We start from the raw sequence: 14,053 nt of genomic DNA, 5'->3' as shown, positions 1-14,053 counted from the left end.
ATTGCTTCACACTCTGCATATCCAAGACTGAACTCATATATTTCCTTCCGAACTACCTTTTTCTCGATCTGTTTTTCTGCAGTGTCACTATTTAGCCCAGTGTTTCTCAACCTTGGCAACTCTGATATGTGGACTTCAATTCCCAGAATTCCCCAGCCAGCCATGCTGACTGAGGATTTCTGAGAGTTGAAGTCCACATATCTTAAAGTCGCCAAGGTTGAGAAATCCTGATTTAGCCCATTGAAAATGATTTATTTCCATGTCTTTCTTGTATTCTCCATATTTAGAACATTGCCTATTTTTAAGTATAATTTAAGATGCTGTTTTTCTCTTTTGGGGAACTTCAGTGGAATATTCTATTGTACCTTTTAAAGAACGCTTTGTTTTTTGCATTTACTTTAGTTGTGCTGTTATTGTCCTTTTACAGATATAAAATTCTTTCAAAGGCCTGGTGAGCAAACAATGTTTTAATAAACAAATAAATAAGTGCACAAGTTTATAATATTATACTTTCTGTTGTTATTTCTAAGGAAATCAGCTAATTAGAACGATTAGGAAGATTTCATCTTTATAACAAAGACCTCTTCTAATCTTTTGCAGCTAAAACCTTTCTTCCAGTGAAGAAAACAGCAACATTTTGTATTTTGAAGTTCAGTAAATACAAGCATGTAGAAGATAAATTTTACATGCATTCACATGTAACAATTCACAGATGTGAATGCAAAACATCACTGCATTACATTATGAAAACATTCCACAGATATAACATTGAATAAAAAATAAAATACAAATAACATTTATAAAAAATAGTGCTTTTGACCTGTACATATATTTTCTGATCAAGATTTTGAAATTCTTTCACTTAAAATATAAATATTAATAAAATATGTGTTAATATTATTAAATAAATGGCTTCTTTATGAATCCTCATTTCACACATGAAGAAGTTTGTGGTCTTTTTCAGTATCTGTAGCAACCTCTTCATAGTTTTTGCCTGTAGCAAGTCTCTGCTTCTTGTTTAGATACCTGTGAGGAGAAAGGACATCTTTAGAAGAACATAAAATAAGTTATAGGCAGTTGGATCTATTGCAGGTCATTGAATTATATTCTTTTATTTCTTCAAGGTACTGACTTAGGTACTAAGTTTAAAAGGTACTAAGTTAAAAAAGCATGGAGAAAGGCAATGGTGTTGGTGTGTCAGTGAGATTTCCTCATCTGTCACTGTTCTATGGTTTTTACTTTATCCAGAATTCTATTTCTCTTATTTTATTATTTCTAATTGGAGGATTTCAAAAGTTACATTTTAGCACTTCAGGGCATAAACTGTATGCTGTAACACTTGGAATTTTTAAAAAATTATCATTGTCAGTAACAGACAATTATATCAAAATCAAAACCAGAGTCCCTCTGGTAGAAGGAGATGGGTGGTGACAAATTTGATAAATAAAATAAATAAAAAAATATGTTTTCATGTTATGCACAGATGCTGTTGCATGAATTTTTTAAAAGGATGGTCTTAAAAACTGTAGGAAATTATACATGTGTAGTGATCTGAATAAACTCCAGAAATGGAAACAAAATTATGGAAGTCCACTATTAACACCACAATGACATTCTGCAAACAAGATCAGATCATTTAGACTCTTAAAATCCATTTTTATGTTTTAAAAAACTGATTTGCTTTTGTCCCTTTCACAAAATCTAGATATGCAGAAGTTTTTCAGGTAAAATGTTCTTTATTGCCAATCTCAGATTTTTATATATGGGCCTATATGATATGTGTTTGCTAAATTTACTTTGAAGGGTTTGGGGTGTGTACCTCTGAAAATAGAAGAAGAAATGCAACAGCCTAGCTCTGTTATTTGAATTACTACTGAATAAAAACTGTGGAATCCCATCAGTAAAAATGTTGCTTACCTTCTGTAGAAGTATATTGATAATAAAATTGCAATGAAGAAAAATAGACACACAAGAATAGTAAATGCCAAGTATTCATTGCTCAAGGGTCGTATGACAAGATCCAGATTTGAATGGCTACATCGTTCACCAATAAAGCCCTCCTTACACCTAGGGGAGACAGGAAAAAAGTCAACATTAGACATACTGCCTATTTTCTAGTATCAAATAGATTGCAAGCTGAGACTACAGTCAAAGATGAAGCACTACCCCAGAGTATCTACCAAGCACTGGATTATAGTCACTCCATTTTGGTAGAGAATCCTGAGGACTGAACTTCTGGGAAAGGGAACAGATTTATTGGTGTCCTCAGCAAACTACGATTCCCAAAAACCTTTTTAAGACATAGGTTCCCAAACTTTCTCAGTTCACAGCATCCCTAGAGGTTCCCCAACTGTGCACCATGGCACCCTGGGGCACTGCACCAAACTCACTAATCATTCTGTTTATTATTTAGTCAAATATCCCATGGGGCCCCTGTGAGTTCACTGTGATGCCTGGGGTGCTGTGGTGCACAGCTTGGGAACTGCAGTTTTAAACAATACCAGGATTGTTAAAATGAAATTGACATTTGAAATGGAGAGGCACCCCTGGTGTTTAGAAAAGCCATCCCAACCTGATGCCCTCACGCATGTTGGACTAAAACTCCCATCAACCCCTCTAGCAAAAGCATGTCCATGCAAGCTACAGATAATAGGAGTTTTAATCTAATTAATCTAAAAGGTACCAGGTTGTGGAAGGCTGTTTCCAAATATGTACATATTACGAATGAACAAATAAATGGATGAGGAGCCATTGATTGCCTTGATTGATGATCATGGCCATTGAATTACCATTGACTCTTAGTGACCACATAGATGGCTTTTCTCAAGGACAGCTTCTCCCCAGCCTGGTCTTTCAGGTCTTCCAACAGTGTACCCATTGTTGCTGTGATTGAGTCCATCCACCTTGCTGCTTGTTATCCCGTTTTTTATTTTATTTATTTGTCAAATTTTATCACTGCCCATCTCCCCTCTAAGGAGGGACTCTGGGCGGTTTACAATAGAAATAAAGTTTAAAATTCAATACAAACTATAAATAATACAATAAATATGAATATGAATAGAAGATAAAAATATAAAATGCAATAAAATCCAGATGGCAGAAGATTCTACACCAGTCCGTGAATATAAAGGGGCCATTCTAGGGCGCCAGCCATCCCCAAGAATGACTATTCCCCTTTCCGCTCCAGGAGTGCTGGCAAAACCAGGTTTTTAGTTTTTTATGGAAGTCCAGGAGAGAGGGGCTTGTCTCATCTCTGGGGGAAGAATGTTCCAGAGGGTGGGAGCTGCTGCAGGGAAGGCTCACTTCCTGGACCCCGCCAGATGGAATTCTCTTGCAAATAGGGTACGTAACATGCCCTTTCTTCTCTTTCCTTCTACTTTCCCCAGCATTATAAACTTGTCCAGGTCTTTTCTAGGACTTATGTGTTTGAAATATGATCATTTGAGCCTGATCATTTGTGCTTTAAGTGGATTGACTTGTTTGCTTTTTTTCTTGGCTATCCATGAACATTCAAAAGTATCAATACTTTTTTTTATCCTGCTTCTTCAAAGTATGATTTTCTCTTCCACAGAGTGTCACAGGGAAAAACATTGCCTGCATGATTCTGATCTTTTGTAGGTATGGCCCAGTCTAGCATCTGAGTATCTTTTCCAAGGCTTTCATGGTTAACTCCACCAAGTGCTAGCCTGTGGCATATTTCTTGATTGCTTTACTATTCCTTTACTGCTGATAGTTGATGCTAAAAGGCAGAAGCTATCCACCACTTCAATATCCTCATTGTCATTTCTAAGGCTGGTTGAAGGACCTGTTGTCATTAGTTTGCTCTTCTTTATGTTTAATCTTAGTCCGGGTTTCACCCTGCTCTCGACTTTCATTACTAGAGCTTGCAGGTCATTTGCATTTTCAGCTGTCAGAGCAGTGTTTTCAGCACAGTGCAGATTATTGAAGTCTCTTTCTCCAATTTTAGAACTGTGCTCATCTTCTTCTCAAGAAGAAGCCAAGATGATGACAATCTAGCAGCTCCTGAAAAAAGCTCCGGACATGTGACTCACTTCCCTGCCTCTGGCTTAGTCCTTATGGCCTAAAACTGCCATTCAGAGGCAAGAAAAGAATCCAGACCAGTCCCAGTAATGATCCTGGGGCCCATCAGTCCAATAAAGCATTTGTCTTTTTAAAGTATCCAGAAGTGTTATCAGATAAACACAGCTGTACTATTTCTCTATATAAGAAGGACAAGCAATGTTAGAATCCACACAGGGATAGGTTTTCTCTCACAGCAACTGAGCAGCCAGCTAGCAGGGTAGAAGCAACAAGGACCCCAGAATAGTTCAGAATCAGCTACAGTTCTCTGTTTTGTTGCACTTTAACATTTAAGAAATGTTGAAAGACCAGGTTAGGGAGAGGCCCTCCTAGAAAATTCGATCTATGTGGTCACTAAGAGTAAATGCCAATTCAGTGACACATAATCATCAATCAAGACTATCAACAATTACTCTTTCAAATATTTCTATACTTTCTATGTGATAATTTGTTCAAGCAGTGAGGAGAAAGATAGCAAGATAGAATGTGAATAAAATATTCCATAAGTTTGGTTCTGCTCCAGGGCCTTTAACAACAAGCTTCTAGGCAGAAATTAGAGAAAGGAAGCCTTTCTTGGTAGGCAGGTGAGAAAAACAGCTTCTGAATTTCTAGGTCTTCAAGGCAGAGGAACAGGAGCAGCAGTTTAAAAAAAAAACATGTGTGCTTAATCAGAAAGCTAAGCATTATTATTATTGTTTATATTGTTATCACTACCACTGACCCCAGCACCTCTATCCTTTCCTTCACAGCATCTCTTTTACCTGCAGTAATATCGTTCCAAAGTCTCTGAGTATTTGCATTCTCCATTGAAACAGAAGCTTTGCCATTCAGGCTTGCATTCTGTTTGTCTTCCCATCTGAGTTGTAGGTAGAACAGTTTCTGTTTGAATGACAATATATAGATACATGAAGAAAAACCCTCCAAAATCCAAATGATATTTTTCATTGGAAAAACCTTATGTAAATACTTTTCAGTGGGAGATAAATAGAATATATAGACAGACGGACAGATGTTGCCTTATTAAGAATTTGTTTTGGATGCCAAAAAACACAAAACCTTTTATTTCAATATTTGGATACTGCAAGGACATCCAGATTTAATATGGCCATTTCACAGCATTGGCTATTTAGAGCACAATGCATCTGAAGTATTTCCTACAAAAAGTCTGCTGGAAAGAAGTGTGGAAGCTACCTAAGAATTCACAAGAGTTTCCATGGATGCCTTTAAGTAGTCAAATACTATACAGTCAAAAATTACGTATTTAGTGCCATCTATATACCTGGCACTTTACATTGGAACATGCAACAGAAACAAGACTCAGAAACAAATCTGAACCCCAAGGAAATGCAGTTCAATTTTGACAGAAGGGAGATAGTGCTATGACGGGTGCAATTGTGTCAAGAAAGAGAAGAAATGCAAATGCAATTAAGGATGCTGAGAGGACTCATTTATTTTATTCATTATCTGTTGATAATGTTCTGGTATTTTACTAAATACTAGAGAATAATCTGACTTACCAACAGTAGTTATACAGTTTTCAGTCTTATTTACTCCACATAATGGGATCACTGTTGTACTAAGAGTGGTTTGAACTAGGTGCCATCCTAAAAAAAAAAAAATCCATTTTAAGAGAAGCAGACACTTCCAGAACAGTTTCCGTGTAATCAGTGTTCTTGTCACCTTACTTCAGCTCAAAGGCTGGCACAACAGGGTGTGCCATCTGTGCCAAGCCAGCCCTGCCAGTACTTATATCATCACCAACTATGCACTTAACCCTGTATTACAGTTGATTCCCTCTTATGTACTTTGCACTCCCTCTGATGCTGTGTCTCTGTAATGAAAGTGCACACAAGTGGGCATGCCTTTAGGAATCATGATCTATCATGATTTGCTAGTATATCTCCACTGTGTTTTTCAACAGATTTACAAAGATGTATTTTCACTTCAAATTTCCTTATAGTATATATAGAACCACTTGAAATAGTAAAAAAGAGGCTCCATCAAATATGAATCGTTACTGATCTTGGGGAAACCCACATGTTTTGTGCCAGTAGGGACATAGTTGCAGCTGATTAGATTCCTCGGAAATTATGGTACTAGAATGCATTGAGCACCACCCTTCAGTACCCCAGAGATTGAGCAGATGCACATCCAAAACTTAGCATACCCGTTGGAATACACTGTTACAAATCTGGGCCTTGATTCTTACGGATACATCCAGATAAGGCATTCGATGGAAAAAGGCGTAGTTTCAGAATGCTAGCACGTTTTCACAGTTACCTCAGATCTGTCCTAAAGGTTTTGATTTCAAGCCATACCCAGGAAGAAATTTATGTCATTATCAGTTACTTTAAAGTTACAGGGCAATTTCCCTCAAACTACTTTTCCCCAATTTTGTTGGCCTAAAACACCCATCATCCACAGCCAGAGTGAAGCCCACTTAGTCAGTCATTCAACAAAAAGAGCTCGAGAAAGAGAACGGCAGCAACTGCAGAGAAAAGACAATTGAGCCTCTCCATTACAAAACTTGATGCTATGTGCTAGCCACCCAGAAGGCACCTCCTAAACTCTGCTTAACCACAGTGTCCAAATACACCTCCTGTTACCTGCCCAACCCGTGGGGACGGGGCCCTTGACATAAGGGTGCCTTGTCTGTATTCTCCAGATACAAAGGCTTGAGGGATATCAAATAAATTTGAAGGAAGTGGGCAGGAATTCTGTACTCCCCACCGTACTGGCTCTCGATCTGGTAAGCATGATTAGGTGTTACCAGAACCACTGGTACAGAAGCATGCCTGGGCTCACGGGGGATGTTAGGCACATTTTGTGAATAAACCTATTTATGGAAATTCTACTGGGGAGCTAAAAGGGCATCCCAACATACTGCAGAAATCCGGTGAAAAATGGACACATTTATCTAAGCCTTGAGCTTTTATCTTATTACAAACTTCTCAAAAATGGGACATGTTAGAATTTAGGGGATGATGCCAGTTAATATGATAGGAAGATGACAGAAGTATTTAGGATTAAAGGGCAATGCAGGGGGTGAGGTGGGGGGAAGCAGTGAAAGAAACAAACATTGGTTTTGAAACTCATGCTCCTGAAAAAATAGGTGTAGCAATTGCTGTTGAGGAAGCAGTAAATGCTGTGGATCAATATCTTCCCATAATCTCTTCTGTTTTTCATCTATATCTCAAAGCTATCTTCCTAAGCGATTCTGCGCCCTATTTCTCTAATGACGTCAATAAGAGGGCAAAGGAGATTTCATATGTGGGTAAGGTATTTGCACCATGGAGCAGAAGGAACTGTCACTCCTTTAATCATTACCCAGCCAAAAAACCCCCACAGGCAATATTGCTCTCATCGCTCTCAAGTGCATTCAATGTATGAGGTGAGGATGAAGGAGGAGGAGTATATTCACATTAATACGGCTGCTGGGTCATTAAACAAATATTGTTATCTTCTTTATAAGAGAGAGAACAGCTACTTAATACTAACTTATTGGACTGTTATGGTTATTTTTACTATCAGGCTGGTAGAATATTAATGCAACACACATCCTTGCTTTTCTGGAAGACTAACATTGCTCTGTCTTGAAAACAGATTGACTGTACCAGAATGGAGGCACTACTTATTTCTGCACTTATTAAGGTTAAAAAAAACCTTTGTTAAAAAGCACAGTGAATTTAGGGATAGTGTTCAATAAATATTTTTTCGGCCTCAGCCTACTCCTATTCAAGATTCACTTGGATCCCAGCTTGAGCCTCTGAAAACCTTGGCATTGCCTGAGCACAATGCTTTATCCTTATCAAATAGCCACTTCTTAAGGAAATATGAGCTGTCTCCAGCACAAGGATTTTGCTCACAGCCACCAAAACATTTCCTCAGGCCTTTGCTTCCTCTACCTGTTCTCTCCTCATATGTCTGCATCTTATTCCATTGCGTAATTTTACCTCTTCCCTTCCATCTTCCTATCTCTGGGTCTTCTATACTTTGGGTAGCTAAAGTTCTGGGGTTCTTCATTCAATAAGGTCTAGATGAGGGTTTAATTTCAGCCAACTTTTCCTTCTACTGGCAACCAAATATTTATCATGGAGCCTAAATGTTTTATTCCTTGAAAGCTGGAACATTTGTAGTCAATATACCAACTGGACTCATCACTACCCAAAGTTTTAATGTCATATGCCCACTACCATATATTGTACATTCTTAGGCTGATGGACTGATTCCAACACATTTGGAAGGCATCAACGTGATGATAGTTATTAATTCAGTGGATTGTGGTTGGGGTCCAAAGACCTGTGCAGTCTTTCATGAAGAGCTCTACCATTTTTTCTTCTTTGAACAGGTTCCATCCTCTGTTACAGCCTGCTTTGGAAATTTCTTTTTGATTGGCCATGGAAGGAGGATGGTTACTACATTAAAAAAAAAAAAAGACTTGGGAGAGACAGTACTGTGCTGTTGGAACTTCTTGCACTATATAGATGTTTTCATGCAACAACTTCCCCAACCTAACTGCTCATGTGTGTTCAGTCTGCAACTTCCAAAATTCCCAGCCACCACTGGCACTGTAGTCCCAATTTACAGGAGAACCCCAGATTAAAGAAGGGGTTAAACCACCCATTTCTACACTCATTACAATCAAATTTGTGAAGACTTGTAGAGGACAATAGAGGTGGTGGTGCAAGCAAGGAGAACACCACAATTTTGAACATGGTGAGGAAAAAGCACTGTTCCAAACGCACACTTAAATTTTGCAAGCATCCATGTCCTTGGAGTCAGCAATTCCAAACTAGTTTTGGAATTCAAAGAGCAGTTGAAACTGTTTGGGAACTGTAGCCAGGAGGCAGGCTCTAAGAGGAATTCTCTTGCCTAAACAGTGTCTTCCATGAGCAGACTATGCAGAACAGTGTTTTCCAACTTATGCCAGGATGATGACCCACATTCCTTTAAGTTATATGTTGCTTATAAGATGTATCAAAAATATTCCCAGTAGTTGTATAACATGTTTAGCAGCACTCTTGTATCATCAAGAATCCCTTTTCCTCCTGTCTACATCTCATGTGTGGGCTCAGAATGTTGTATAATGGGTAGAATTAAGATGGTGGAGAAACTATCTGTCCTGGAGTAAAAAAACAGAAACTGAGCACCTCCTGTTGAGAAGGGTTTGGCAGATGAAGAAAGACCTGCCCTATAATTAGGAGATGAAATTAGTGGCTGCATTTGAGAAAAACCCAGAGTCACTAGGCAGAAGGTGACAGTCAAAGCAACTCAAAGCAATTCTTGGGCCACTGAACAACTCAATTAACAAATCTTTTACCAAAAGAGTAGAGCTGTTTACTTCGGCAATCTGTATTTCCAACAGACGATTGCAGTTCTTGGTACGTCCATCACTTCCTTAATTTATATTATACTGAGGAACACATTTTAAAATTGGACTTGAATGTCTACAGCGAAGGATCACAGAGTTGCTGAAATTCAACTTCAACGGGTTAGACTAATAAAGCTGTTGCCCTGAGATTTTTCATTCAATTTTAATTAAAAATTAATGATGAAACAAAGTTGATTGCATTGGTCCTTCTGTATTTAATAATTTCATTCGTTATCAATTTTAAAGTTAGAAATGAATAGCTCTTGGAGGGTCTCTGGAGGCTGTACTCTGAACTGCTGGAGGCTGCATGAGGTGCTGGGTTCTCTGCATTGTGCACTCCTGGCTTAGCATGATGTGTGAACCCAACCTATGAATTTTTATGGCCTGAATAAACTCAATTTTTAACACAAAAACCATATTCAGCAAAGTTTAAATATCAGTTGAAGCACAGGCATACTGCTGGCTAGGGGTGTCACCCGCTGTGATCCTAGGAAAATGTCACAGACCTTAATTCTGTCACTTAGGATTTGCTGATATCCAGAACATACTATCCAATGCACATAACTGAAGCTTTCACTGATACAGGGATTAGGATGTACATACAGTCAGCATGATGAGGAGAACTGACTGCTCTGCTCTTACTAGACTAATTATACATTAACTGCAATGGCTACCAGTTTGTTTATTTATTTATTTATCATATTTTTATCACTGCCCATCTCCCCCACACCAGGGACCCTGGGCAGTTCACAGTAAAAACAATTTAAAATTCAGTAAAACTATAAATAATGCCAATACTCAATAATTATAAAATACAATAAAATCCAAGTAAGGGCAGATCAAATTCAGCCCATAAAGGGGTAAGGCCAGTCCCTGCAAGGCTAGGGAACTAACCAGCCCCAAGAATGGCTCTTCCTCTCCCCACTCCAGGCATGGTGACAAAACCAGGTTTTCAGCTGTTTTCTGAAGTCCAGAAAGGAGGGGGCTAACCGCACTTCCGAGTTCCCAGTTCCTTTCTGGGTCCAATTCAAAGTGATGTCATAGACCTTTAGAGTCCTTAATGGTTAGAGCCAAATTACTTAAATTATGACCAACAAGTATATGAACTTTTTTGAATTTCTCAAGCAACCATGGAGATCCTGCATGAGTAACTGCCAGGAAGAATAGAGGTTAACAAGCATGAGACAGAGGGTCTTTGGTGGGGGCCTAATTCTTGTCTTCAGGACCTATGATAGAATTCTTAGGCAGGTGTTACTCTGAAAGAATGATTAGAGGCTTAATTATACTGACTTTCTCATCTCAACCTCCCCATGATAGTCTTACTAGGCCAGTGAAAATGCTTTGCAGAGCCACATGGGGTGTCCTAACAAGCAGGAACCATGCTGAGATGAGGAATAAGTCTCTAGTGTTTTATTACTGCTACATTAGATAGAAAATCCTTACAAACTGAAGAAGCGTGAGGAAACCCATACAGATTAACCCCAAAAGTCAAGGTGGGTCTGTTCTGTGTCTCTTTGAATGACTGCTCAACTCCTCGCTACTACACATGCATTTTCCCTCCTGGATAGGGGCCCCCTCCTGCTCACCATCAGTGCTCATGACATGGGGCTTGAAAGAAAGGGCTACTGTATTTTGGCTGCCAAGATCTGGAGGACCACTAGATGGCAACAAGGATTCACCATTTGCTGCCATCTAGAGGTTATATGGAATTCTGCATTGGCTGCTGTCTAATTTTGATCCCTTCCTCTCTCCCTCCCCAGCAATATAATCTATCAATTCATCTTTTGGGGAGATTGCAGGAAGAGGAGGTAGAAAATCTACTTCTGCTAGTCCAGTTGCATGAATCTAAATATATATACAAGCCTTGTTAACTTTTTAAGACCATGGCAAAATGGTTTGCCTTGAAATGGTTTTATCTTATAGTTTTATTTATTACTGCACTCTTCAAAAAGTTAACATTAAAAAAAAAGTGAATTTGGTTGAAGCTGGCCACGAACTGCAAGAATCCCCTTCCGGGCGAGGTCTGCAAAGTGCAGCCCCTGGATCCTTAGGCACAAGATTCTCTCCTCAGGCCCAGCCAGCAGTATCTATCTCATCACAATGGTGCTGCACAGCCAGCATCTTTTCTACCTCTGTAACAGAAACTCTGGGCATTTGTAGCAAGAAATTGTAATGGAATGATCCATAAGCACACTTAGGACATGGCCCCCCCTGCACTTAACTGCAGCACAACTGGGCCCCAGCAACATCTCTACCTGGCACATCCCCATGGCATTAACTTCGCATTGTCCCCAGTTGGTGACTGAGATAGCTTTAACTGTACCAGTGTTAAAGGAGGGTCCCCCCTCCCTGCTGCCCTTGGAGAAGTTACCTCCGTTACTTGAAGGGGAGTTCAGTGACTGGCAGTGGCTGGGAACGGAGGCAACAGAGGCAGGGTACGATCGGAAGCAGGTACGGGCGGTCATGCCTTTCGCCTGCCCCGGGAGAGGGCATTCGCGTCGCTGGACAGCGGCTGGGGCGAAAAGGAGGAAGGGCAGCTTACCCAGGAAGAGCAGGGCGCCTCCGAGGCTCTGAGAGCTGCAAGTGGCCATCTGTCCGCGGTCGCGGAGCAGGCTGTCTTCGAAGCCGGGCGGTCTTTCACGCGAAGAGAGGACAGACGCCCGGTTGGTGCTGCCCGTCGAAGGAGAGCGCTGCTCCGACCGGCGCGCCTCCCCATTTTATAGCCTCCCGATCCGGGGGCGGCTGGGCGTGCTGCAAGGGCAGCGGTGCGGTGAGGTGAGCTTGGATATGCAAAGCGCTTGAATTTCCTCGCTGACGAAATCGCGGCTAGAGGTATCTCTCCACCGGCGCGGTGAAGGCGGGGGCGGCTCCCTTCACCTGCCCCGCCGTAGTGGCAGGAGCGGGAGAGGGAGGGCCGCGCGCGGCCAGGCCCAAGTTCCTCCACGAGGGAAGAGGCGCCGGCGGAGGCCAGCTAAAGAGCCTCGAGAGGGAGAAGAGCCAGGCTCTGCTGGGAAATAGGTGGATCTGGGCCTGATCCTGGTTTCCTGTTAAGCTGGATTCCAGTGGAATCTCCCCTCAAGGAAACCTTTCTTTCAATGGGCCCAAGAGCTCCAGAGGAGGCACGGCTTAGCTCCAGGATGTCTACGGATAGAGTCGTGACATGCAGCGCTTGGACTAGCAAAGGCTGCCCTTGAGCCTGCGAAGTGTGAATTTTCTCAGCCCCCGAGAGCACAGCTGCGGGCCCACAGGAGGGAGAAGGCAGAGGGAGGAAGCGGCAGGGCTGGCTCCCATTTAAGGGCTGGTTTACTGTTGGTTGCTATCAATTCCTGTTGTGATGAGGTTGGCAAATAAAGAAATGGCACCCAGATTAGATAAGCTGAGCGGCTATAAATCACGAGTGACGTGAGCTCCCAAGTTGCCATGAAAATGACCTTTCAGTTCTCAGTTGAAACTTTTGATTGTTGGCAATGTAATAGAGATGGCAGAAAAGGCCATTTGGTGGTCAAATCCAAGATACCTGATCCTCAAGTGCCCCTGCATTGGATTCAGGCTTAGACATGTTTAAAGTAGCTGTGTCCCCCTGATCTCATTCTGAGGCTGGTGCTGTGTATAATGCTTAGCCAGGTTTCATGGTGGTCCAGATTTGAACATTAAGCTTTAGTGAATGGACTCCTGCTTCACCCTAAGCCATAAGGAAGCAACCCACATTACAGTTTAGCATTACAGGCCAGAATACTTAGAGATATGATCAAGTATTTGTGGCAATTGCTTAGGATTGGGAAAAAAGAAATCTCTTGATAGTATGAGTTAATTCTCCCTCTCTTCTCCAGAAAAAAAACTGCCTTGTTCAATGAATAATTTGCTACTTAAACTTCATATTAGTTCAGCACTATTCATCGAGGTCTGGTAAGCCCAGTTCTTGAGTGCTGGTTTAACTAAAATGAAGCTATTCGCCTAAATAAAGTATCTTTATGTTATTACCTATATGAAAATGCTCTTTCTTTCTTTCATAAAGAGGAAAAAAAATAGTAGTGGGAAAACGGATAAAGACAAAAACTATATACTATATAACAAAAACAACTTATATAGGATGTAAGGGGAAAATAGGAGGAGGAAGGAGTATTTGGTATGTTCACTACCTTGAGTTATTTATAAAAATAATAAAGGTGGGATAGAAAAGAAAGAAAGAAAAAAGAAAGATTTATAGTTGAATTTGCGGGTGATTTACAACAGATCTTTGAGTGTTTTTCAAAGAATTGAGTTACAAATAGTTTTTAAAAAACTCCCTGTTCCAAAGCTGAGCTCTATTAATCATTTCAAGCTGTAATTCTTACCCATAAAATAGCCTCCATGGAATGCTTTTTTGTCAGGTCCTGTGTAGCTCTACTGTCCACTTTTAGATTTTAGTGGCATTTAATGCAGAACAGAGATCTAAGAGATTTAAACTTGTACATGCAGATTTATGAGGAGTGCAGTGGATGACTGGCCTCATCCCTAAAGTCAGCAGCATATTTGGATGTAGCAAGCTGAGAAAGTTTGATCTATCCCATAACCACAAATGGTTCGGCAATTAGTCCCTCTCTCCAGGGACTTCTGTGGTCT

At 40.5% G+C, this 14,053-nt stretch overlaps 1 protein-coding gene across 1 annotated transcript; it reads right to left on the bottom strand.

Moving 5' to 3' along the window:
* Positions 1–449: 449 nt before the first annotated feature.
* On the bottom strand, positions 450–12,261 carry LOC134495173 (proepiregulin-like). Its single transcript, XM_063300397.1, has 5 exons — positions 11,994–12,261; positions 5,598–5,684; positions 4,842–4,959; positions 1,918–2,067; positions 450–1,026 (listed from the first exon to the last, which is right to left on the bottom strand). Exons 1-5 carry the CDS (start codon positions 12,040–12,042, stop codon positions 933–935), a joined length of 498 nt encoding a protein of 165 aa, XP_063156467.1. The 5' UTR covers positions 12,043–12,261; the 3' UTR covers positions 450–932.
* Between the last annotated feature and the right edge of the window lie 1,792 nt (positions 12,262–14,053).

This window comes from Candoia aspera, chromosome 4 (genome assembly GCF_035149785.1).
Source record: "Candoia aspera isolate rCanAsp1 chromosome 4, rCanAsp1.hap2, whole genome shotgun sequence".
Lineage (NCBI taxonomy): Eukaryota > Metazoa > Chordata > Lepidosauria > Squamata > Boidae > Candoia > Candoia aspera.
Note: the sequence above shows the minus strand (reverse complement) of the source record. Positions and strands in the feature narration are given on the sequence as shown.

Excerpts from the sequence above, each read along its gene's own strand:
- LOC134495173 (XM_063300397.1), bottom strand. The coding sequence starts at position 12,042 with ATGGCCACTTGCAGCTCTCAGAGCCTCGGAGGCGCCCTGCTCTTCCTG. Across the intron at positions 4,960-5,597 it reads AAACTGTATAACTACTGTTG|AAACTGTTCTACCTACAACT; the intron begins GTAAGTCAGATT and ends TCATTCAAACAG. Across the intron at positions 2,068-4,841 it reads TTGGAACGATATTACTGCAG|GTGTAAGGAGGGCTTTATTG; the intron begins GTAAAAGAGATG and ends TGTCTCCCCTAG.